The following is a 25,739-nucleotide window of genomic DNA, read 5'->3' as shown; positions in this document are numbered from 1 at the left end:
ATGAGCAAGATGTCTATGAAATCGCTCTCATTTCTGCTGCTACTACAGCTGACTTGCTATTTTAGCTCTGGGTTTTGTGGAAAGGTGCTGGTGTGGCCAGTGGAATTTAGTCATTGGATGAATATGAAGGCAGTTCTGGATGAACTAGTCATGAGGGGTCATGAGGTGACTGTTCTAATATCTTCAGCTTCCACTATTACTGATGCCAACAAACCATCTGCTTTTAAGTTTGAGATTTTCCCTGTATCTTTAACTAAAGATGATTTTGAAAATGCTGTCAAGAATTTGATTGAGAAATGGACATATATGGCAAAAAATTCATTTTGGACAAATGTTTCATCATTGAGAGAATTGAAAAGCTTACTTTGGGAATTTTCTGGAATGCTTATGAAAATGTGTAAAGAAGTTGTTTCAAAAAAGAAACTTATAACAAAACTACAGGAATCAAGGTTTGATGTCCTTCTTGCAGATGCCGCTGGACCCTGTGGTGAGCTGCTGACTGAGTTACTTAGAATTCCTTTAGTGTACAGTCTCCGTTTTTCGCCTGGCTATTTGTTTGAAAAATATAGTGGAAAACTTTCATTCCCACCATCCTATGTGCCTGTTATATTTTCAGCATTAAGTGATCACATGACATTCATGGAAAGGGTCAAAAATATGCTATATGTACTTTATTTTGACTTCTGGTTCCAAACATTTGATGAGAAGACATGGAACGAGTTTTACAGTGGAGTACTGGGTAAGTCATCTTTTTGGTTGGTAACATGAAGTCCTAATTTTCCAAGTGCCTTGGAAGGTGACCACATAAACATAAAACCACAGGATTTTGTCTCTTACAAGATAATGAGGGAATGAAAATATAAAATGACCCATCAATCCCATAAATATTATGGAAACACTTAAATCATAGGGTAACATAGAACCTTGTGGCCCATTACTAGTACAGGACACTCCAGGAAACTGTAAACCACAAATTGAAGCACTTAAAACTTCTCTAAGCAATTATATATGTAACTCATGAAACTTCATCTTTTAACTTAAAAAGGTCCCTGGAAACCTCATAAAATATCTTGATAAATGAAGACAAGTAGGTTAAGGAATTAGAAACACATTTGTAGTGCGAGTATCTAGGTAGCATTTAGAAATTGTTTCTACTTGTGTAGCTCAGTTTCCATATATTATTCATTATATGCATAAAAGTTTCCTGATCGTATTTCATTATATCATATCATATTATATGTACACACACACATACATATATATTTGCTTTATCAAAGAACATGCACTTTCAAACAACTTTCTCTACATTATTTCAAATTCCTTTCCCCATATTACCTAATGTATTCATATGGCAATATTCTCATTAGATCTAGTATTCGTTGTTACTTTTGTTTTTCCTTTTCCTTTAAGGTAGACCCACTACATTTTTAGAGACAATTGGAAAAGCTGATATGTGGCTGATTCGAACCTATTGGGATTTTGAATTTCCTCGCCCAGTGCTGCCAAATTTTGAATTTGTTGGAGGCCTCCACTGCAAACCTGCCAAACCCCTACCTAAGGTCACCTACTCCTCTTTGTTGTGCTTTGTTAACTTTTCATTTTCAGTAAGAATAACCTTAAAAATTCTAGAATGTTGATTACAGTAAATCATATAAGGGAAGCTGGATAAAGTGACCTTCCAGTTAGAAACTGATATATTTCCATACCAACACAAGTACCTGAATTTCATTATCATTGCAAGATAAAGTGGGATACCTGGGAGACTGTGAAAATATGTCAGTTAAATTAAGGCCTTGATAATTCAAAATAATAGAGATAAAATATTCATTAAAGAATAATTACAAAGGGACAAGCATAGTCCAGAAATAAGTGCTAACATGCAGAGGAATGGTGTGGACACAGTTTCTGCCACCAGACACTCTATCTAGAAAGACAGAATGAAAGCAAGTAATAAAATGTGTTACTATAAGGAAAGATGAAAATGCCAAAGAAACATCCAGCAGGAATGATAGAAAATATCTTGGAGGCATTGATAATTATGGTGAATTCTAAAGGATGCTCAGGAATAATTGAAGGTAAGGAATACTGACATTTTAGGAATCTGTGAAGTTAAAATGGTTTGGAATGGGTAAATTTAACTAAGATGACCATTATATCTACTACTGTGGGCAAGAATCCCTTAAAAGAAATGGATTGGCCATATTGGTCAACAAAAGAGTCTGAAACGTGATACTAAGATGCAGCCTCATAAACAAAAGAATGATCTCTGTTCGTTTCCAAGGTAAACCATTCAATATCACAGTAATTCAAATTTATACCCCGACCAGTAATGCTGAAGAATCTGAAGTTTAATGGTTCTGTGTAGACCTACAAAACCTTTTAGAATTAACAGGAAAAGGACAAAAGATGCCCTTTTCATTATACGGGACTGGAATGCAAAAGTAGGAAGTCAAGAAACACCTGGAGTAACAGGCAAGTTTGGCCTTGGAGTACAGAATGAATCAGGGCAAAGAGAACTCATTGGTCATAGCAAACACCCTCTTCCAACAACACAAGAGAAGACTCTACACATGGACATCACCAGATGGCCAACACCAAAATCAGACTGATAATATTTTTTGTAGCCAAAGGTGAAGAAGTTCTATACAGTCAGCAAAAACAAGACCAGGAGCTGACTATGGCTCAGATCATGAACTCCTTATTGCTGAATTCAGACTTTAATTGAAGAAAGTAGGGAAAACCACTAAACCAGGTATGACCTAAATTTAATCCCTTATAATCATAATATACATATGGATACATATACATAATATACAGTGGAAGTGAGAAATAGATTCAAGGGATTAGATCTGATAGACAGAGTGACTAAAAAACTATGGATGGAGGTTCAACATTGTACAGGAGACAGGGATCAAGACCATCCCCAAGAAAAAGAATTGCAAAAAAAACCAAAATGACTGTCTGATGAGGCCTTACAAATAGCTGTGAAAAGAAGAGAAGTGAAAAGCAAAGGAGAAAAGGAAAGATATATCCACTTGAATGTAGAGTTCCAAAGAATAGCAAGGAGAGATAAGAAAACCTTCCTCAGCGATCAATGCAAAGAAATACAGGAAAACAATACAGTGGGAAAGACTAGAGATCTCTTCAAGAAAATTAGAGATACTAAGGGAACATTTCATGCAAAGATGGGCTCAATAAAGGACAGAAATGGTATAGAACTAACAGAAGCAGAAGATATTAAGAAGAGGTGGCAAATATACACAAACCGCAGCTAAGTCGCTTCAGTCGTGTCCGACTCTGTGCGACCTCAGAGACGGAAGCCCACCAGGCTCCCCTGTCCCTGGGATTCTCCAGGCAAGAACACTGGAGTGGGTTGCCATTTCCTTCTCCAATGCATGAAAGTGAAAAGTGAAAGTGAAGTCGCTCAGTCATGTCCGACTCTTAGTGACCCCATGGACTGCAGCCTACCAGGCTCCTCAGTCCATGGGATTTTCCAGGCCACAGTACTGGAGTGGGGTGCCATTGCCTTCAGAACTATACAAAAAAGATATGCATGACCCAGATAATCATGATGGTATGATCACTCAACTAGAGCCAGACATCCTGGAATGTGAAGTCAAATGGGCCTTAGGAAGCATCACTACGAACAAAGCTAGTGGAGGTGATGGAATTCCAGTTAAGCTATTTCAAATCCTAAAAGATGATGCTGTGAAAGTGCTGTCCTCAATATGCCAGCAAATTTGGAAAGCTCAGCAGTGGCCACAGAACTGGAAAAGGTCAGTTTTCCAATCCCAAAGAAAGGCAATGCCAAAGAATGTTCAAACTACCGCACAATTGCACTCATTTCCCGTGCTAGTAAAATAATGCTCAAAATTCTCCAAGCCAGGCTTCAATAGAACATGAACCGTGAACTTCCAGATGTCAAACTGAATTTAGAAAAGGCAGAGGAAACAGAGATCAAATTTCTAACTTCAGTTGGATTATTAAAAAAGCAAGAGGGTTCCAGAAAAGAATCTATTTCTGCTTTATTGACTAGGACAAAGCCTTTGACTGTGTGAATCACAACAAAGTGTGGAAAATCCTTACAAATATGGGAATACCAGACCACCTGACCTGCCACCTGAGAAATCTATATGCAGGTCAAGAATTGAACATGGAACGCTTAGAACTGGACATGGAATGACAGACTGGTTCCATGGAATCAAGATTGCCGGGAGAACTATCAATAACCTCAGATATGCAGATGACACCACCCTTATGGCAGAAAAGTGAAGAAGAACTAAAGAGCCTCTTGATGAAAGTGAAAGAGGAGAGTGAAAAAGTTGGCTTAAAGCTCACCATTCAGAAAACTAAGATCATTGCATCCGGTCCCATCACTTCTTGGCAAATAGACGGGGAAACAGTGGCTGACTTTATTTTTCTGGACTCCAAAATCACTGCAGATGGTGACTGCATCCATAAAATTAAAAGATGCTTACTCCTTGGAAGAAAAGTTATGACCAATCTAAGTAGCATATTAAAAACAAGAGACATTTCTTTGCCAATAAAGATCCATCTAGTCAAAGCTATGGTTTTTCCAGTAGCCATGTATGGATGTGAGAGTTGGACTCTATTGAAAGCTGAGCATGAAAAAATTGATGCTTTTGAACTGTGGTGTTGGACCAGACTCTTGAGAGTCCCTTGGACCTAAAGGAGATCCAACCGGTCCATCCTAAAGGAAATCAGCCCTGAATATATATTGGAAGGACTGATGCTGAAGCTGAAATGCCAATATTTTGGCCACCTGATGCGAAGAACTGACTCATTTGAAAAGACCCTGATCCTGGAAAGATTGAAAGTGGGAGAAGAAGGAGATGACAGAGGATGAGATGGTTGGATGGCATCACCAACTCAATGGACATGAGTTTGAGTAAACTCTGGGAGTTGGTAATATACAGGGAGGCCTGGTGTGCTATAGTCCATGGGGTCTCAAAGAAATAAACATGACTGAGCAACTGAACTCTACCTAACTGAACTGAACTAAGGTAAGGGAAGATACAAAAGAAAAGCATAGTCATGACAGTTACCAAGAAGTCCAAGTTCAGTCTAAACAGGAAGAGGCTGAGTAAAGAGGCAGAAAATGCTGGAGATTTAAGTTGCAGACATATAATTATAAGGAGTTTAGCACATCTAGTAGGACATAAAGGAGAAAATTAAAAAGGTAAAGAAAAGGGAGAGATGGTCACATTAAAAATAAAATCACAGGATATAGTTACCTTGTTGGATTGTAAAGTGGCAAGAGTGGAAAGGGACATCATTTAGCAGGTTGTTGCAAGATATAGGCAGTGATGGAAAACCAGACAAAAATGTCCATAGAGATATAACCACGCTATTTTATAATAATAGCACCAACCTCATATTGTACTTGAGGGAAAAATGTGTTAATATATGTAAATTATCCAAAATGTCACTGGCCCATACTCAGTGATCCAAAAGAAATATTATTTTCTTTAATTTGTTACTATCACATACTGTCAATAACCCAATGTTTGTCAGCCACATAGATCTAATTTCTAATTGAAATGATTTTCCTAATCATCAAGATTATATTATCCAGCAAACTGTCAGGGAATAGATATCCCATGGAATCTTTTAAAAGCAAATTTTAAGTTAACTAAAAAGGTAATAAAATAATTTAATAAATTCAACAAAATTCAGTTAAATAAAGCTTAATTGACATTTAAACTTTTTTTAGTATTAAGAAATTTAAGTTTGCACCATTTTTGTGTCTCCTGTCCAGAGAATATCCTTTAGCATTTGTTGGAGAGCTGGTTTGGTGGTGCAGAATTCTCTCAGCTTTTGCTTGTCTGTAAAGCTTTTGATTTCTCCTTCATATTTGAATGAGATCCTTGCTGGGTACAGTAATCTGGGCTGTAGGTTATTTTCTTTCATCACTTTAAGTATGTCTTGCCATTCCCTCCTGGCCTGAAGAGTTTCTATTGAAAGATCAGCTGTTATCCTTATGGGAATCCCTTTGTGTGTTATTTGTTGTTTTTCCCTTGCTGCTTTTAATATTTGTTCTTTGTGTTTGATCTTTGTTAATTTGATTTATATGTGTCTTGGGGTGTTTTGCCTTGGGTTTATCCTGTTTGGGACTCTCTGGGTTTCTTGGACTTGGGTGATAATTTCCTTCCCCATTTTAGGGAAGTTTTCAACTATTATCTCCTCAAGTATTTTCTCATGGTCTTTCTTTTTGTCTTCTTCTTCTGGAACTCCTAAGATTCAAATGTTGGAGAGTTTAATATTGTCCTGGAGGTCTCTGAGATTGTCCTCATTTCTTTTAATTCGTTTTTCTTTTTTCCTCTCTGATTCATTTATTTCTACCATTCTATCTTCTACTTCACTAATCCTATCTTCTGCCTCCGTTATTCTACTATTTGTTGCCTCCAGAGTGTTTTTTATCTCATTTATTGCATTATTCATTATATATTGACTCTTTTTTATTTCTTCTAGGTCCTTGTTAAACCTTTCTTGCATTTTCTCAATCCTTGTTTCCAGGCTATTTATCTGTGATTCCATTTTGATTTCAAGATTTTGGATCATTTTCACTATCATTATTCAGAATTCTTTATCAGGTAGATTCCCTATCTCTTCCTATTTTGTTTGGTTTGGTGGGCATTTATCCTATTCCTTTACCTGCTGGATATTCCTCTGTCTCTTCATCTTGTTTATATTGCTGAGTTTGGGGTGGCCTTTCTATATTCTGGCAGCTTGTGGAGTTCTCTTTATTATCTTAAAAAAAAACTGGAAATAGAACTGCCATGCAACCCAGCAATCCCACTGCTGGGCATACACATCGAGGAAACCAGAATTGAAAGAGATACGTGTACCCCAGTGTTCATCGCAGCACTGTTTATAATAATCAGGTCATGGAAGCAACCTAGATGTCCATCAGCAGATGAATGGATAAGAAAGCTGTGGTACATATACACAATGGAGTATTACTCAGACATTAAAAAGAATACATTTGAATCAGTTCTAATGAGGTGGATGAAAATGGAGCCAATTATAGAGAGTGAAGTAAGCCAGAAAGAAAAACACCAATACAGTATGCTAATGCATATATATGAAATTTAGAAAGATGGTAACAATAACCCTGTATGCGAGACAGCAAAAGAGACACAGATGTATAGAACAGTCTTTTGGACTTAGTGGGAGAGGGAGGCGGGGGATGATTTGGGAGAATGGCATTGAAACATGTATAATATCATATAAGAAACTAATCGCCAGTCCAGGTTTGATGCAGGATACAGGATGCTTGGGGCTGGTGCACTGGGATGACCCAGAGGGATGGTATGGGGAGGGATATGGGAGGGGAGGTTCAGGATTGGGAACACGTGTACACCCGTGGCAGATTCATGTTGATGTATGGCAAAACCAATACAATATTGTAAAGTAATAAATCTCTAATTAAAATAAATAAATTTAAATTTAAAATAAAGTAAAATAAAATAAAAATATATATAAAAAATAAATTTAAGTTTTTGGCAATCAGATGAGCAAGATGAAATGTAAAAAAAAATTTTGTAAGGCTTGAGGCTCCTTACCAGTGCTCTAGATAAAATGAAAAATCTTCTTCAACAATATAAATGTTGCCTTAGTAATTTGCAGCCAAATCCAAACCTTACTTGCTTTCACATCAGCATTTAAACCATTCTTCATTTGAAATCCCAGAGGTTTACATCTTATAGCATAAAAGAGATAACTTCATCTATTATAAGAGAACAGATGTTTTCTGCCTACACTGATCCTCTTGTTCAATTGCTCAGTCATGTCTGACTCTTTGCTACCCCACAGACTGCAGCACACCAAGCTTACCTGTCCTTTACCATCTCCTGGAGTTTCCTCAAACTCATGTCATTAAGTAGGTGATGCCATCCAACCATGTCATCCTCTGTCATCCCCTTCTCCTCCTGCATTCAATCTTTCCCAGCATCAGGGTCTTTTCTAATTAGTTGGCTCTTCACATCAGGTGACCAAATTATTGGAGTTTCAGTTTCAGCATCAGTCCTTCCAAAGAATAGTCAGGGTTGATATCCTTCAGGATTGACTGGTTTGATCTCCTTGCAGCCCAAGGGACTCTCAAGAGTTTTCTCCAGAACCCTATAGAAAACCTCAGTAAATGTTCCCTTAAGGAATGCAGGTCTCAACATCATAGATGCTTAACAGAATGAGCACAGAGAAAATCTACCCTGCATATATAAGAACCATAAAGACTGTACAGATTAAAAAAAAAGAGAGAGTCCACAATTTCTACCAATTGAATCTAAAACCATCTGTAGTTTCAAAATATAAGGGATTCTATGTATAAAGTAATATTCCTTATGAAAGAAAGCAGAAAATCTAGTCCGTTTTAAGTTGACTTAAGACATAAATAGAAAGCAATCTTTAGCCAACTGTTTTGTGGTCTCTTTTTAAAAATTAATTAATTTTTGTCTGTCCTAGGTCTTCATTGCTGTGCTGGCTTTCTCTAGTGGCAGAGCGTGGGCTTCTCACTGAGGTAGCTTACAGGCTCTAGACTTGCAGGCTCAGTGGTGTGGTGCTCGTGCTTGGTTGCCCCTGAGGATGCCCTGAGGCATGTGAGATCTTTCCAAACCGGGGATCAAACACACATTCCCTGCATTGCCAGGAGGATTCTTAACCACTGGGTCACCAAGGAAGTCTTGTGATCCCTTAATAGATCATTTTGTCTACTCTTTATTGATGGCAAAATGAAACTGATATCTTTTTCAAGGGTAAAATTCAATATCTGTTTTACTCTCTCTGTTTTTTAAACTGATTCCGATTTTATTGGAATGTAGCTGATTAACAATGTTGTGATAGCTTCAGGTGGACAGCAAAGGGACTCAGCCATGCACATACATGTCTCCATTTTTCTACAAACTCCCGTCCCATCTAGGCTCCCACATAACATTGAACAGAGTTTGCTATGTTATCATTTAGGTCCTTGCTGGTTATCCATTTTAGGTATAGCAGTGTGTAATATCTGTTTTGATTGCAAATTGCTTGGATTACCTATGGTAATCTTCCCAGAGCCCAAAGGCTGACATAGATAGTGAAAGTTCTGTGCTATCTAACCCTATTTTTGAAATTTCCATTTTTTCATTTCAGGAAAGTGATAATGTTAGTAGGAGGGGAGGTTAGGAGAAGAGGAAGAAGAATGAAGGGAAACATTAATAGTAGTATGATCATGATAAATTAGCAATATTTGCTATTATTTTCAAGCTGAGGAAACAAGATTTAATTCCAACTCAATGACTGTGAGGACTTCATTGCATAAGGAAACTGCTTATTCACACCATTAACTTTTCCAGTAATTATTGGATTCTAAGAAAATTTCTGCCCTTTTTAAAGAATTAGGATATTTGGCAAAAGGCATCGAGTCATAAAAATGCTTATAGATTTTGCTTCATAATATACTTCTATGAAACTATACAGAAAAAAATAATCAAGATGGCTTAACACAATAATTGGGCAACAATTCAAAAATGTCAATACTGGAAATAATAGAAATAAAGCAATGGTTAAATAATTTATAAATGCTCACATCATACCACTACAATGATTTCATCAAAGAATGCTTAATTACACTGTAAGCTGGAATTATATAAAATATAAATGCATATTCAATGATAAATATAAAATGCATATTCAATGATAGAAGTAGAATAAAGATTAGAATGAAAGCACAAATTTTAACATAATGTCCTCTATGTTTATCCAGGTTGTCGAAAATGGCAGGATTTACTTCTTTCTCATTGGTGAATAACATTATGAGTGTGTGTATTCATGCGTGTGTTTGTGTGTATATTTATCACATCATTTTTATGGATTCATCCATTGATGGGCACTTAAGTTGTTCCCTTGATTATTGCAAATATTGTTGCAATAAATGGGAGTGCATGTATTTCATCTACCTTATTTTTATTTTCTTTGGTTATATATGCAGAAGTAGAACTGCTGGCTCATACAGTAGATCTATTTTTTATTTTTTGAGGAAATTTCATTTTGTTTTTGATAAATATGGAACCAATTTACATTCTGATTGCCAGTGTAAAAACATTCACTTTTATTCACATTCTCACCAACACTTTTCTTGGTGGTGGATTTTCTAATTTTGAATTGCATTTCCCTGATAATTATTGATATTGATATTGATAACTGGTGGCCGTTTGGATGTCTTCTTTGAAAAATGTCTCTTGTTTATCTGCCTATTCTTTAATTGAATTTTTGTTGCTATTGTATTTTGTGAGTTCTATATATATTTTGGACCTTAGTTCCTCACTCAGTGTGTAATTGTGAAATTTTTCTCCCATTCTGTAGTTTGTGTTTTCATTTTGTTGATTGTTTCTTTTGTTGTGCAGAAGCTTTTAAGTTTGATGCAGTCCCACTTGTTGATTTTTTTTTTTTATGTCATATTCAAAAACAATCACTTTCAAGACTACTGTTAAGGAAGATCATCTCTACATTTTCTTTAAAAGTATTATGGTATCTGGTGTTATGCTTAAGTCTTTGATAAATCTGAGGTAATATTTTGAGGGTGTAAGATAGGGGTCTCATTTCATTTTTTTGCCTATGTTTGTTCAAGTTTTTCAGAGGTAAAAGAAGTGATTATTTTTTCCCTATTGGGTATTCTTGGCTCTTTTGTTGAATTTTGGTTGGCTATATATGCAGGGATTTTTTTCTAGACCCTGTATTATGCTTCATTGGTATGTGTGCATTTATAGGCCAGTACCATATTGCTTTAAATGCTATCACCTTGTACTTTAGCAAAGTAGATGGGCTTCCCTTGTGGCTCAGCTGGTGAAGAATCTGCCTTCAATGCTGGAGACCTGGGTTCAATCCCTGGGTTGGAAAGATTCCCTGGAGAAGGAAATGGCAAGCCACTCCAGTATTCTTGCCTGGAAAATCCCATGGATGCAAGAACTTGGCAGGCTATGGGGTCACAAAGAGTCAGACAGGACTGAGCAACTTCAATTTTGTAGTATAATTTGACATTTGGAGGTGTGATGCCTTTGGCTTTGGGTAGCATGGATATTTTAACAATATAAATATCCTGATCCATGAACATAGGATGTCTTTCCATTTATTTATGTTTTCTTCTATTTCTTTCAACAAAATCTTGGAGTTATCACTGCAAAGATCTTATACTTTACTGGTTACATTTCTAGTTATTTTCTTGTTTTTGGTCCTATTGTAAATGGGGTAGCTTTTCCATTAATAGTACATACAAATGTAACTGATTTCTCTATGCTGATTTTACATCCTGCAACTTTACTGAATTTACTGATTAGCTCAATTTTGTGGTTAAATCTATCTTTTCTGTGCAAAAATCTATGCCATCTGCAAAAAATGACAATTTTACTTCTTCCTCTCTGTTTGCGTGCATGTGTGCTTTGATACCCAGTTTTGTCTGACTTTGCAACCCTATGGACTGTAGCCAACCAGCCTTCTCTGTCCATGGAATTTTCTAGGCAAGAGTACTGGTGTGGGTTGCCATTTCCACTTCCAGGGGATCTTCCCTACCCAGGGATTGAATCCGTGTTTCCTGCATCTACTGCATTGGCAGGCAGATTCTTTACCACTGAGAAGCCCTCTTTTCTGATTAAGAAGCATTTTACTCTTTGTTTTGCCTAGTTACTGTAACTAGGACTTCTAGTACTATGTTGAATCAGTGTGAGAGTGGCATCCTTTTCTTGTTCCTGATCGTAGAGAAAAAGCTTTCAAGTTTTCATTGTTGAGGATAACATTAGCTTTGGGTTTCTGTGTGTGTGTATATATATATATATATATATACACACACACACAAAGTCTTTATTGCATTGAGGTATGTTCCCTCTATACCTAAAAAAATGAGGGTTTCTATCATGAAAGAATGTTGTATCTTTTCAAATGCTTTTTTTGTGTTCATGTGCATCTGTTGAAATGACCAAGTTATTTTATATTTCATTCTATTAATGTAATGTATTACAAATATTTTGGGGTATGTTGGACCATCCTTACATCCCAGAGATGTATTCCATTGGTAATGATATATAATCTTTTAAATATTTTCTTAAATTCAGTTTGCTGATATTTTAGTGATAATCTTTGCATATACATTCAGTCTGGATATTGCCCTGTAGTTTTCTTTTCTTGTAAAGTGTTTATCTATTTGGTATCAGGGTAATGCTGTCCTTGTAGAATGAGTTTGAAAAGGTTCCCTCCAACCCCTTAATTTTTGGGAAGATTTTTCTGAAGCACTGACATTAATTTTCTTTAAATATTCATAGAAATTATCAATGAATGCATCTGGCTCTGAGTTTTGCATGCTAGGAGATTTTTGATTTATGATTCAATATCTTTACTCATTGGGACAGTTCAGCTTTTCTATTTCTTCCTAATCCATTCTTGGTTGTTTAAGTTGTGTGTTTCTAGGAAGCTGTCTATTCTTTCTAATGTGTAATTTGTTATCATGTAATTCATCATAGTAGTTTCTTATGATCCTTCATATTTTTGTCATATCAGTTGTAATGTCTCTTATTTCATTTTCACATTTTGAATCCTTTTTTTCTTGGTAAATCTAGTTAGATGTTGTCAGTCTTTTTTACCTTTTTGAAAAAACAGAAAAAGAGAATGTATGATATCACTTGGACCCAGAATCTAAAAATGCCAAACTTGTAAAAACAGAAGTAATATAGAGGTTACCAAGGACTAAAGTATAGGAGAATAGGAGAGATGTTTAAGGATACAAGTTTGCATCTTATAGTAAATAAGTTCTAGAGATCTAAAGTACAGAATAGTGAATATACACAACAGTATAATATTATAATCATCACACTTTCCAAGGGACTATATCTTAATTATTCCCACCAAAAAAGCTATGATAATTATTAGACATAATAAAGGTTCAATCAATAATAAAATGGCAATCATATTATAAAATATAAATTATCAAATCATTATACATCTGAACTTATATAATCTTCTATATAATCTATATGATTGTATAGATTATATATCTATATTATAATATAATCTTCTATATAATCTTCTAAAATTATTATATAATTTTCTATATAAGATATATTTCAATTTTTTCTAAAAACATGTGAATTTGAAACTAAGGAATATCTGGATAGAGAGTTTAGTAAATCTGTTTCCTATTTTAATTTTCTGTGCTTTTGCATATTTTTTTTTTGCCATGTCTGTATTATTTTCATAAAAATTACCAGGAAATGAGAATAGCTAATACATACCAGTAATTAATTTGTGAAAAGTGAATATATTATAATAATAGCAAACAGATGCATCTTTCACAGTATAGATGAAGCACCATTGGCTAGCAAGTCATCGAGACTAAATATTAAAGACAAATAAATTTAAATCCTGCTACAGGGAGTTGGTGATGGACAGGGAGGCCTGGCGTGCTGCAATTCATGGGGTTGTGAAGAGTCAGACACGACTGAGCGACTGAACTGAACTGAACTGAACTGGTCACTAGAATGCATACATTACCTGGATGCACCATGTGAGACATAAGAAAGTTTAGTGGCCTTATCACTGTGACTGATATCATTAGGGTGAAATTATATTCTGAAAAAATGTGTTACACAATATGTAGTCTGCAATATTAAAGTCTGAACATTTTTTTCATTTCTTTTTTCTGTTAAAAATAGTTTTGAAAAACAATGATACCAATAATTAGGATCAGAAAGTATACATTCTATGATAGAGGAATTCAGTCATTATCTCAAGAGAGAAAAGAATAGTGAATTTAAAACAGAAGAAAGAAATAAGAAAAGGTGAGTACATGGATTGGATCAGCTATCCAGGAAAATTTTGCTCATCTACATTTTTTGTAATGGAGTATATTGAGAAATGTGAAATTCGTCTGTTAATAGTAGAATAAAATGTAACAATTTTTAAAAATGAAATGGAGTCAAGAATCATAAGACAAAGTAATTCAGAAACAGTTGCCAGAAAATACAGATTTATTAGGACCTGGCATGCTGCAGTCCATGGGGTCGCAGAGTCGGACATGACTGAGCGACTGAAGTGAACTTCTGAGGAGCTTTATTTGGTCTGAAGTGAACTCGAAACATGACCAGACCTCTACTGCAGAAGGCCATGGGGTACCTCTCCCACTGTGATCCTGGGGGGACTGAAGTGATGATGTTAGGGTCCCTCACATAGCACATCCTACTCTGACATCAATTATACAATATTAGTTCAGAATAAAGGATGCCATATATAAACAAACTCAGTAATATGGTAACTTAAATATGTGACTGCTCAACCATTGCTGTTATTCAATTGCTAAATTGTGTCTGACTCTTTGCTATTCAAGCATATCTCTGGGTTATATGTTAAATTCATAGGACTGTTTCATAGAACTTTCAAAGTACAAGCCAGACTCTTCAATATCAGTCATTAGTAATTTAGCAAGGCAGAGTTGGAAAAATTCTGACAAAGTTTCATGTAAGAATATGAGAGAATGACAGACATAAACAAATTTGAATCATGGATTTTTCTTAGTGCTGATAGTAAGGAAAATGAAATCACAATGAATAAACTAAAATTTAAAATAATTCTCCAGAATGTATGAAATAAATAAATAAATTATTAGATCAGATCAGATCAGATCAGTCGCTCAGTTGTGTCCAACTCATTGCGACCCCATGAATCCCAGCACGCCAGGCCTCGCTGTCCATCACCAACTCCCGGAGTACACTCAGATTCTCGTCCATCGAAGCAGTGATGCCATCCAGCCATCTCATCCTCTGTAGTCCCCTTCTCCTCCTGCCCCCCAATGCCTCCCAGCATCAGAGTCTTTTCCAATGAGTCAACTCTTCACATGAGGTGGCCAAAGTACTGGACTTTCAGCTTTAGCATCATTCCTTCCAAAGAAATCCCAGGGCTGATCTCCTTCAGAATGGACTGGCTAGATCTCCTTGCAGTCCAAGGGACTCTCAAGAGTCTTCTCCAACACCACAGTTCAAAAGCATCAATTCTTCAGTGCTCAGCCTTCTTCACAGTCCAAGTCTCACAACCATACATGACCACTGGAAAAACCATAGCCTTGACTAGACAAACCTTTGTTGGCAAAGTAATGTCTCTGCTTTTGAATATGCTATCTAGGTTGGTCATAACTTTCCTTCCAAGGAGTAAGCGTCTTTTAATTTCATGGCTGCAGTCACCATCTGTAGTGATTTTGGAGCCCAGAAAAATAAACTCTGACACTGTTGCCACTGTTTCCCCATCTATTTCCCATGAAGTGATGGGACCAGATGGCATGATCGTCATTTTCTGAATGTTGAGCTTTAAGCCAACTTTTTCACTTTCCACTTTCACTTTCATCAAGAGCCTTTTGAATTCCTCTTCACTTTCTGCCATAAGGGTGTTGTCATCTGCATATCTGAGGTTATTGATATTTCTCCTGGCAATCTTGATTCCAGCTTGTGTTTCTTCCAGTCCAGCGTTTCTCATGATGTACTCTGCATATAGTTAAATAAACAGGGTGACAATATACAGCCTTGACGAACTCCTTTTCCTATTTGAAACCAGTCTGTTGTTCCATGTCCAGTTCTAACTGTTGCTTCCTGACCTGCATACAGATTTTTCAAGAGGCAGATCAGGTGGTCTGGTATTCCCATCTCTTTCAGAATTTTCCACAGTTTATTGTGATCCAGGCAGTCAAAGGCTTTGGCATAGTCAATAAAGCAGAAATAGATGTTTTTCTGGAACTCTCTTGCTTTTTCTATGATCCAGCAGATGTTGGCAATTTGATCTCTGGTTCCTCTGCCTTTTCTAAAACCAGCTTGAACTTCAGGAAGTTCACGGTTCACATATTGCTGAAGCCTGGCTTGCAGAATTTTGAGCATTACTTTACTAGTGTGTGAGATGAGTGCAATTGTGTGGTAGTTTGAACATTTTTTGGCATTGCCTTTCTTTGGGATTGGAATGAAAACTGACCTTTTCCAGTCCTGTGGCCACTGCTGAGTTTTCCAAATTTGCTGGCATATTGAGTGCAGCACTTTCAAAGCATCATCTTTCAGGATTTGGAATAGATCAACTGGAATGCCATCACCTCCACTAGCTTTGCTCGTAGTGATGCTTTCTAAGGCCCACTTGACTTCACATTCCAGGATGTCTGGCTCTGGGTGAGTGATCACACCATCTTGATTATCTGGGTCGTGAAGATCTTTTTTGTACAGTTCTTCTGTGTATTCTTGCCATCTCCTTAATATCTTCTGCTTCTGTTAGGTCCACACCATTTCTGTCCTTTATCGAGCCCATCTTTGCATGAAATGTTCCTTTGGTATCTCTGATTTTCTTGAAGAGATCTCTAGTCTTTCCCATTCTGTTGTTTTCCTCTATTTCTTTGCATTGATCGCTGAAGAAGGCTTTCTTATCTCTTCTTGCTATTCTTTGGAACTCTGCATTCTGGTGCTTATATCTTTCCTTTTCTCCTTTGCGTTTGGCTTCTCTTCTTTTCACAGCTACTTGTAAGGTCTCCCCAGACAGCCATTTTGCTTTTCTGCATTTCTTTTCCATGGGGATGGTCTTGATCCCTTTCTCCTGTACAATGTCATGAACCTCATTCCATAGTTCATCAGGCACTCTATCTATCAGATCTAGGCCCTTAAATCTATTTCTCACTTCCACTGTATAATCATAAAGGATTTGATTTAGGTCATACCTGAATGGTCTAGTGGTTTTCCCTACTTTCTTCAATTTAAGTCTGAATTTGGCAATAAGGAGTTCATGGTCTGAGCCACAGTCAGCTCCTGGTCTTGTTTTTGCTGACTGTATAGAGCTTCTCTATCTTTGGCTGCAAAGAATATAATCAATCTGATTTCGGTATTGACCATCTGGTGATGTCCATGTATAGAGTCTTCTCTTGTGTTGTTGGAAGAGGGTGTTTGTTATGACCAGTGCATTTTCTTGGCAAAACTCTATTAGTCTTTGCCCTGCTTCATTCTGTATTCCAAGGCCAAATTTGCCTGTTACTCCAGGTGTTTCTTGACTTCCTACTTTTGCATTCCAGTCCCCTATAATGAAAAGGACATCTTTTTTGGCTTTTAGTTCTAAAAGATCTTGTAGTTCTTCATAGAACCGTTCAACTTCAGCTTCTTCAGCGTTACTGGTTGGGACATAGACTTGGATTACTGTGGTATTGAATGGTTGGCCTTGGAAACGAACAGAGATCATTCTGTCGTTTTTGAGACTGCATCCAAGTACTGCATTTTGGACTCTTGTTGACCATGATGGCTACTCCATTTCTTCTGAGGGATTCCTGCCCGCAGTAGTAGATATAATGGTCATGTGAGTTAAATTCACCCATTCCAGTCCAATTCAGTTCGCTGATTCCTAGAATGTTGACATTCACTCTTGCCATCTCTTGTTTGACCACTTCCAATTTGCCTTGATTCATGGACCTGACATTCCAGGTTCCTATGCAATATTGCTCTTTACAGCATCGGACCTTGCTTCTATCAACCCCTCGTCCAAGGTAAGGAGCAATGGCTGCACTTTGCTGGAGCAGCCGTGAAGAGATACCCCATGCCCAAGGTAAGAGAAACCCAAGTAAGACGGTAGGTGTTGCAAGAGGGCATCAGAAGGCAAACACACTGAAACCATACTCACAGAAAACTAGTCAATCTAATCACACTAGGACCACAGCCTAAGCCATGCCCATGGGGCAACCGAAGACGGGCGGGTCATGGTGGAGAGATTTGACAGAATGTGGTCCACTGAAGAAGGGAATGGCAAACCACTTCAGTATTCTTGCCTTGAGAACCCCATGAACAGTATGAAAAGGCAAAATGATAGGATACTGAAAGAGAAACTCCCCAGGTCAGTAGGTGCCCAATATGCTACTGGAGATCAGATGGTAAAGAATCTGCCTAAACTGAGGGAGACCAGATTTGATCCCTGGGTAGGGAAGATGCCCTGGAGAAGGAAATGGCAAATCACTCTAGTATTCTTGCCTGGAGAACTCTATGGACAGAGGAGCCTGGTGGGCTACAGTTCATGAGGTATCAAAGAGTCAAACAGGATTGAGCGACTACACTTTCACTTTCAAAAACAGTATGGCGTTTCCTCAAAATTTTCTAAAATAAAATTTTTGTGTTTAATACTGAAAAACACAACTGACCACATTCAATGATGTGAAGTTAGCATGTTCAAGAATCAAGAGGGCAGGAGGGAAATTACTTTATAAACTAACTATATATATATGGTAAGCATAATACACACTTTCGAATTTAAAACCTGTCAATAAACACTGTTTCTGTTGAGTTGCTCAATTGTGTTTGACTCTTTGCCACCCCATGGAGCAGCAGCATGCCAGGCTTCCCTGTCCTTCACTATCTCCTGGAGCTTGCTCAAACTCATGTCCATTGAGTCAATGATGTTATCCAACCAGTTCATGCTCTGTCATTCCTTTTCCCCCCTACCCTCAATCTTTTCCAGAAACAGGGTCATTTCCAATGAATCAACTCTTCGCATCAGTTGGCCAAAGTATTGGCCAAAGCATCAGTCCTTCTGATGAATATTCAGGACTGATATCCTTTAGGATTGACCAGTTTGATCTCCCTGCTGTCCAAGGGACTTTCAAGAGTCTTCTCCAGAACCACAGTTCAAAACAATCATTTCTTTGGTACTCAGTCAACTTGATAGTCCAACTGTTTCATCAATACATTACTACTGGAATAACCATATTTTTAGTGTATGGACCTTTGTCAGCAAAGTGATGTCTTGGTTTTTGAATACACTGTCTAAGTTGGTCACAGCTTTCCTTCCAAGTATCTTTTAATTTCATAGCTACAGTCACCATTCACAGTGATTTTGGAGCCCCCCAAAATAAAGTCTCTCACTGTTTCCATTGTTTCCCCATCTATTTGCCTTGAAGTGATGGGACCAGATACTCTGATCTTAGTTTTCTGAATGTTGCATTTAAGCCAGCAATTTCACTCTCCTCTTTCACTCTCAAGAGGCTCTTTAGCTCCTCTTCACTTTCTGCCATTAGGGTGGTGTCATCTGCATATCTGAGTTTGTTGATATTTCTCCAAACAATCGATTCCAGCTTATGTTTCATTCAGCCTGGCATTTCGCATGATATACTCTGCCTATTACTTAAATAAGCAGAGTGACTAGATACAGTCTTGAGTTAGTCTTTTCCCAATTTTGAACCAGTTTATTGTTCCATGCCCAGTTCTAACTGTTGCTTCTTGTCCTGCATACAGGTTTCTCAGGATGCAGGTAAGGCAGTATTCCCATCTCTTTAAGAATTTTCCACAGTATGTTGTCATCCACACAGTCAAAGGATTTAGCATAATCAACAAAGCAGAAGTAGATGTTTTACTGGAATTCCTTTGCTTTTCCTATGATCCAACAGATGTTGGCAATTTGATCTCTGGTTCCTCTGACTTTTCTAAACCAGCCTGTACACCTGGGAGTTCTCAGTTCACATACTGTTGAAGCCTAGCACCAATACATATGATGTGGCAATTCCTCTTCTGGTTATATATACAAAAGAATTGAAATGAGGATCCCAACGAGATATTTTCACACCATATCCGTGAAAGCAGTATTCATAAGAGCCAAGAGGCTGAAGAAACTGAAGCATCCATAAACAGAATAAACAAAATGTTGTAGATACAAAAAGATGGGGTATTACTTAATCTTTAAAGGAAAATTCTGACACATGTCACCACATGAATGAATCTTATAACTAAGTGAATTAAGCCAGAGGTGAAAAGATAGACTGTACAATACAACTTGAAAAAAGGATCTAATCTAATCTGTTGAAACATAGAGTATAATAATGGTTCCCAGGGACTGAGGAAAGATGAAAATGGAGTTTCTTAGTGGGTACAGACTTCCATCTTTGCCAGATGAAAAAGTTCTGGAGGTTGGTGCACAATGTGAATATAGTTAACTTTATTGAACCATATTCTAGGAATGATTAAGATGGTAAAATTTTATGTTGTATTCATTTTACCATGATATTAAAAAAAAAAAAAAAAAACAGTGACTACTCTAATAATTTCTAGACTGTCTGATTTTGTCTCTTTAGTTTTTTTTTTTTTTTTCCTGGCAAACTTTCCAATACTGTTTGCTATGCTGTTGTTGCTCATTCGTGATGAAGTAAATTCTTTTTCACAGGAAATGGAAGAGTTTGTTCAGAGCTCTGGAGAAAATGGTATTGTGGTGTTTACTTTGGGGTCAATGATCAGTAACATAACAGAAGAAAAAGCCAATGTAATTGCATCAGCTCTTGCCCAGATTCCACAAAAAGTATGTAAAGTAACTTAATAGTAGATAAATACTTAAGGAAACTATTAAATTCTGTAAAAAGCCCTGATTACAGATATATTATGCAAGAAGGACAAACTATTAAGATATCTCCAAATTATCTCAGATTTATTAAAAAAAAAAAAAATATATATATATATATATATATATATATATATAGTAGATGGTAGAACAGTACATAGAATGTCTTCCTGACATTAAATTTGGATTAACACTGTAATCACAAAGAAAATATGTAAGAGATACAGTGTGAATTTTGGTATTGTAATGGTAGTGTGGACAAGAAAAGAAATCACCAAATTCTGTCTTGTTATTTGCCCATTTTCCCAAAGGACTCCTGAAGACAAAATACACATACAGATGTTCTCAGGAGTTGAATTTTCATGGTATATGTGGCCTCTCAATAATGTTTAGCAATATTTATAAAAGTCTGGAGTGCTTCTTGCAGTTTGTACTTGCCAGGAATTCCTGGTCCCTTTTACATTCCCTAAGTTGTGGAACAGACCTAATCAATGTGCTTTCCAGGTTGCTATTCAGAGAAACGTTGGCTTCTCTTATTGCCTAGGCTAATTTTTTGCTGAAAAACTAAAGTTACTTTACATTCACAGAGCACATAGAAGTTAAACACTAGTAAATTATAATCTAGCTTATAAGAATTGCTTGGAATTACAAAACTGGTCCTTACTTTGCTACTATACCCAGAGACCGTATTAATCAATACTTTCGGTGCTTTCTGCTTCATTGTTGAAGCATTTAGGGTCAGTTGAATAACGTTAGTGTCACAATTATGAAACTTTTTCAACAACCTTGTTGTCCCTTACACATTACCAACTGACTCTTTTTTTCTAAAGGTAAAACATTTCCAAGCCTAGTATGATAATACTGTTAATAATCTGATGGTGGCGGTTTAGCTGCTGTCATGTCCGACTCTTTTGATCTCATGGATTGTACCCTCCAGGCTCCTCTGTCCATGGGATTCTCCAGGCAAGAATACTGGAGTGGGTTGCCATTTCCTTCTCCAATAATCTGGATTTATGTAAAAAAAACTCCAGTTCATTGTTTTTGGAAGTAGTATTTAACAATTTGTAATCTAAATGAAATTATATTTCCTAGACAGCCCTAATTAACTTATTATTAATAAACTATAAATAAGCAGAGTATTTCTCTTAAGTTGCTGATTGCATGCATTTTCTTCTCTGCAGTAAAATTGCAAAATTCTAATAAAATGAGTTATATTAACATGTGGATATAAGTAAACACTTATAACAGTTAAAAAGAAATTGGTGAATAAACTTAAAATGAGATTTAGAATACAAACTAAAACAAAAATATGTGATTTATTAAAAATTTGCCATAGTCTTTCTGCCCTAGAAATAAGATCAAAATGCAAAAATTTCTTAAATATTTGAATTTGTCATTGAAAACCTATTTGTCTATATCATCATATGTGACATGTCATGATAGCATTCCATCTCAGATTGAACCTGAAAATGAGTACATCAAATGTGGATATTGTTATTCAGTAGTATATTAGTAGTTATTATCAATTAAGGCCTCATGCTCTGATTTACTTATCTGTTATGCAGAGGCATTTAAATTTTATTTGCTTAAAATTTTAACACTATGACTTTGAAGTTTAACTCATGGAATAAGGTATTTCCTTTACCTTAACAGGTTCTATGGAGATATGATGGCAAGAAACCAGATACCCTAGGGCCCAATACTCGTCTGTATAAGTGGATACCCCAGAATGACCTTCTTGGTAAGACTTGGCAGAAAAATATTGAAAACATGAGTAACACCTGAGCAGAGTGATTCTACTTGAATAGGAAACAAACATCCAACATTTATTATTCAAAAACTCCTTTGAGTTTAAGTAAGACAACTTTACTCCTTCATTGCTATTTTTAGCCCCAGAGGAAAAAAAAATGAGAAAATTTAAAGGCATTGTGTTATACATGGTCACATCCTTTACATCCAGAAGCAAAATATGTTTACTTTGGGTATAATTACTTTTCACTGTGAAATTTTAAGTAACTCTGTGCACTGTTCTGTGTATGAATTCTTCCCTTACACCTATCTTTTCCATTCCTTCAGTTTAGTTCAGTTCAGTTCAGTCATTCAGTTGTGTCTGACTCTGCCACCCCATGAACCGCAGCACGCCAGGCCTCCCTGTCCATCACCAACTCCCGGAATTTACCCAAACTCATGTCCATTGAGTTGGTGATGCCGTCAAACCATCTCATCCTCTGTCATCCCCTTCTCCTCCTGCCCACAATCTTTCCCAGCATCAGGGTCTTTTCCAATGAGGCAGCTCTTCGCATCAGGTGGCCAAAGTATTGGAGTTTCAGCTTCAGCATCAGTTCTTCCAATGAACACTCAGGACTGATCTTTAGGATGGACTGGTTGGATCTCCTCACTGTCCAAAGGACACTAAAGCGTCTTCTCCAACACCACAGTTCAAAAGAATCAATTCTTCTATGCTCAGCTTTCTTATAGTCCAACTCTCACATCCATACATGACTACTGGAAAAACCATAGCATTGACTAGATGGACCTTTGTTGACAAAGTAATGTCTCTGTTTTTTAATATGCCCTCTAGGCTTTCCTTCCAAGGAGTAACCATCTTTTAATTTCATGGCTGCAATCACCATCTGCAGTGATTTTGGAGCCCAAAAAAATAAAATCTGCCACTGTTTCCCCATCTATTTGCCATGAAGTGATGGGACTGGATGCAATGATCTTATCTTTCTGAATGTTGAGCTTTAAGCCAACCTTGTCACTCTCCACTTTCACTTTCATCAAGAGGCTCTTTAGTTCTTCTTTACTTTCTGCCATAAGGCTGGTGTCATCTGCATATCTGAGGTTATTGATATTTCTCCCGGCAATCTTGATTCCAGCTTGTGCTTCTTCCAGTCCAGCGTTTCTCATGATATACTCTGCATATAAGTTAAATAAACAGGGTGACAATATACAGCCTTGATGTACTCCTCTTCCTATTTGGAACCAGTCTGTTGTTCCTCCAGTTCTAACTGTTGCTTCCTGATCTGCATACAGGTTTCTCAAGAGGCAGGTCAGGTGGTCTGGTATTCCCATCTCTTTCAGAATTTTCTACAGTTTATTGGGATCCACACAGTCAAAGGCTTTGGCATAGTCAATAAAGCAGAAATAGATGTTTTTCTGGAACTCTCTTGCTTTTTCTATGATCCAGTGGATGTTGGCAATTTGATCTCTGGTTTCTGCCTTTTCTAAAACCAGCTTGAACATCTGGAATTTCATGGTTCATGTATTGCTGAAGCCTGGCTTGGAGAATTTTGAGCACTCCTTAGGGATATTTTTAATGATACTTGGAAATAAGAGTTCCTCTTTTTATTACCTGTGACTCTCCAATTTCTATCAAAAAATCCATATCTTTTATATCAAGTGGTCACACATTTCATAATAAATTGTAGCTTTTCCTTCTTCTGGTTCGACTACCACTCCCATTTACCCTTCTTGTTGCCTTGACACACTTCCTTTCAGACTAAATGGCTTCATTATTGTTTTAGAGATTATATTTCTGACATGCCCTCCCTGTTTTTGTTGCAAAAATGTTTTCTTTTACCCAGAATTACCTTTCAGGTTTTTCACCTACCAATCTTGGATTCATTTGTGAAGTTCAAGTGACATCGCTCTTTATGAAGTCTTCACTTACCTCTCCAGCAAACTTCAGATCAGATCAGATCAGATCAGTCACTCAGTCGTGTCCAACTCTTTGGGACCCCATGAATCGCAGCACGCCAGGCCTCCCTGTCCATCACCAACTCCTGGAGTTCACTCAGACTCATGTCCATCGAGTCAGTGATTCCATCCAGCCATCTCATCCTCTGTCGTCCCCTTCTCCTCCTGCCCCCAATCCCTCCCAGAATCAGAGTCTTTTCCAATGTGTCAACTCTTCACATGAGATGGCCAAAGTACTGGAGTTTCAGCTTTAGCATCATTCCTTCCAAAGAAATCCCAGGGCTGATCTCCTTCAGAATGGACTGGTTGGATCTCCTTGCAGTCCAAGGGACTCCCAACACCACAGTTCAAAAGCATCAATTCTTCAGCACTCAGCCTTCTTCACAGTCCAACTCTCACTTCCATACATGATCACAGGAAAAACAATAGCCTTGACTAGATGAACCTTTGTTGGCAAAGTAATGTCTCTGCTTTTGAATATGCTATCTAGGTTGGTCATAACTTTCCTTCCAAGGAGTAAGCGTCTTTTAATTTCATGGCTGCAGTCACCATCTGTGGTGATTTTGGAGCCCAGAAAAATAAACTCTGACACTGTTTCCACTGTTTCCCCATCTATTTCCCATGAAGTGATGGGACCAGATGGCATGATCTTCGTTTTCTGAATGTTGAGCTTTAAACCAACTTTTTCACTCTTATTCTGAATTCTGAAGCAATTTAAACACAGTTTCGTATGTTATCTAAAAGACACTGCTTATTTCAGTTGTTTTATAATGCTCATTTCTCATTTTATTTTTAAGACTTTTAATTAATAATTTTACTGAAATTCACTCAATTCTAGGTCACCCAAAAACCAAAGCCTTTATAACTCATGGTGGAACCAATGGCATTTATGAGGCTATCTACCATGGGATCCCTATGGTGGGCCTTCCTTTGTTTGCTGATCAACCTGATAACATTGTGCGAGTGAAGGCCAAGGGAGCAGCTGTCAGAGTGGACTTGGAAACAATGTCATCAAGAGATCTGCTCAACGCATTGAAGGAAGTCATTAACAATCCTTCGTGAGTATATTTGTTTCACTACATTTGGTGGTAACAAATACAACAATTGCCCCACAAGCTAGCTCATTTTATAAATTGATGTTTCTTTGCTTTTCCTTTAGCTACAAAGAGAAGGCTATGTGGTTATCCACCATTCAACGCAATCAGCCTATAAAGCCCCTGGACCGAGCAGTCTTCTGGATTGAGTTTGTCATGCGCCACAAAGGAGCCAAGCACCTGCGGCCAGCCTCCCACAACCTCACCTGGTTCCAGTACCACTCTCTGGACGTGATCGGGTTCCTGCTGGCCTGTGTGGCAACTGTTGTATTTGTCACCACAAAATGCTTTCTCTTTTGTTACCGCAAGTTTGCTAAAACAGGAAAGAAGCAAAAAAGGGAGTAGCTGAAGGTGTTATGCCCCTAGATGGAACTCCTCCAGTTTATTCCAGCACAAAAGAGTTATGATGAGCTTCCCCTGTGACAAAACAACAATTCACAATTTAGCATCTCAGGTCAAAATTGTTTTCAAGAGATTTTATACCTGTTTACAAATTAGAAATAAGTCATGCCAAGAATAAAACTGGTGAAATCTCCAGTGAGAATAAAGCTATAGGGTATATATTGAAATGTACTCTTTTAATTC

The 25,739-nt window shown here is 37.2% G+C and overlaps 1 protein-coding gene across 4 annotated transcripts; it reads left to right on the top strand.

Moving 5' to 3' along the window:
• On the top strand, positions 1–25,499 carry LOC129657942 (UDP-glucuronosyltransferase 2B17-like). 4 transcript variants are annotated; one of them, XM_055588727.1, is made up of 7 exons: positions 10–320; positions 681–739; positions 1,411–1,559; positions 20,191–20,322; positions 22,015–22,102; positions 24,899–25,118; positions 25,220–25,499. In XM_055588727.1, the coding sequence occupies exons 1-7, from the start codon at positions 10–12 to the stop codon at positions 25,497–25,499; spliced, it is 1,239 nt and encodes a 412-aa protein (XP_055444702.1). The 4 variants fall into 4 exon arrangements, with proteins under 4 accessions (XP_055444698.1, XP_055444702.1, XP_055444701.1 ...); XM_055588723.1 differs by having other exon boundaries at positions 1–739; XM_055588726.1 differs by lacking the exon at positions 681–739 and having other exon boundaries at positions 10–487.
• Positions 25,500–25,739: the final 240 nt, after the last annotated feature.

The sequence above is a fragment of the Bubalus kerabau genome, chromosome 7 (assembly GCF_029407905.1).
Source record: "Bubalus kerabau isolate K-KA32 ecotype Philippines breed swamp buffalo chromosome 7, PCC_UOA_SB_1v2, whole genome shotgun sequence".
NCBI lineage: Eukaryota > Metazoa > Chordata > Mammalia > Artiodactyla > Bovidae > Bubalus > Bubalus kerabau.
Note: the sequence above shows the minus strand (reverse complement) of the source record. Positions and strands in the feature narration are given on the sequence as shown.

Coding starts and splice junctions, on each gene's coding strand:
- LOC129657942 (XM_055588723.1), top strand. CDS start 1: ATGAGCAAGATGTCTATGAAATCGCTCTCATTTCTGCTGCTACTACAG. Junction 740..1,410: donor GTTTTACAGTGGAGTACTGG/GTAAGTCATCTT, acceptor TTTTCCTTTAAG/GTAGACCCACTACATTTTTA. Junction 1,560..20,190: donor CTGCCAAACCCCTACCTAAG/GTCACCTACTCC, acceptor TCTTTTTCACAG/GAAATGGAAGAGTTTGTTCA.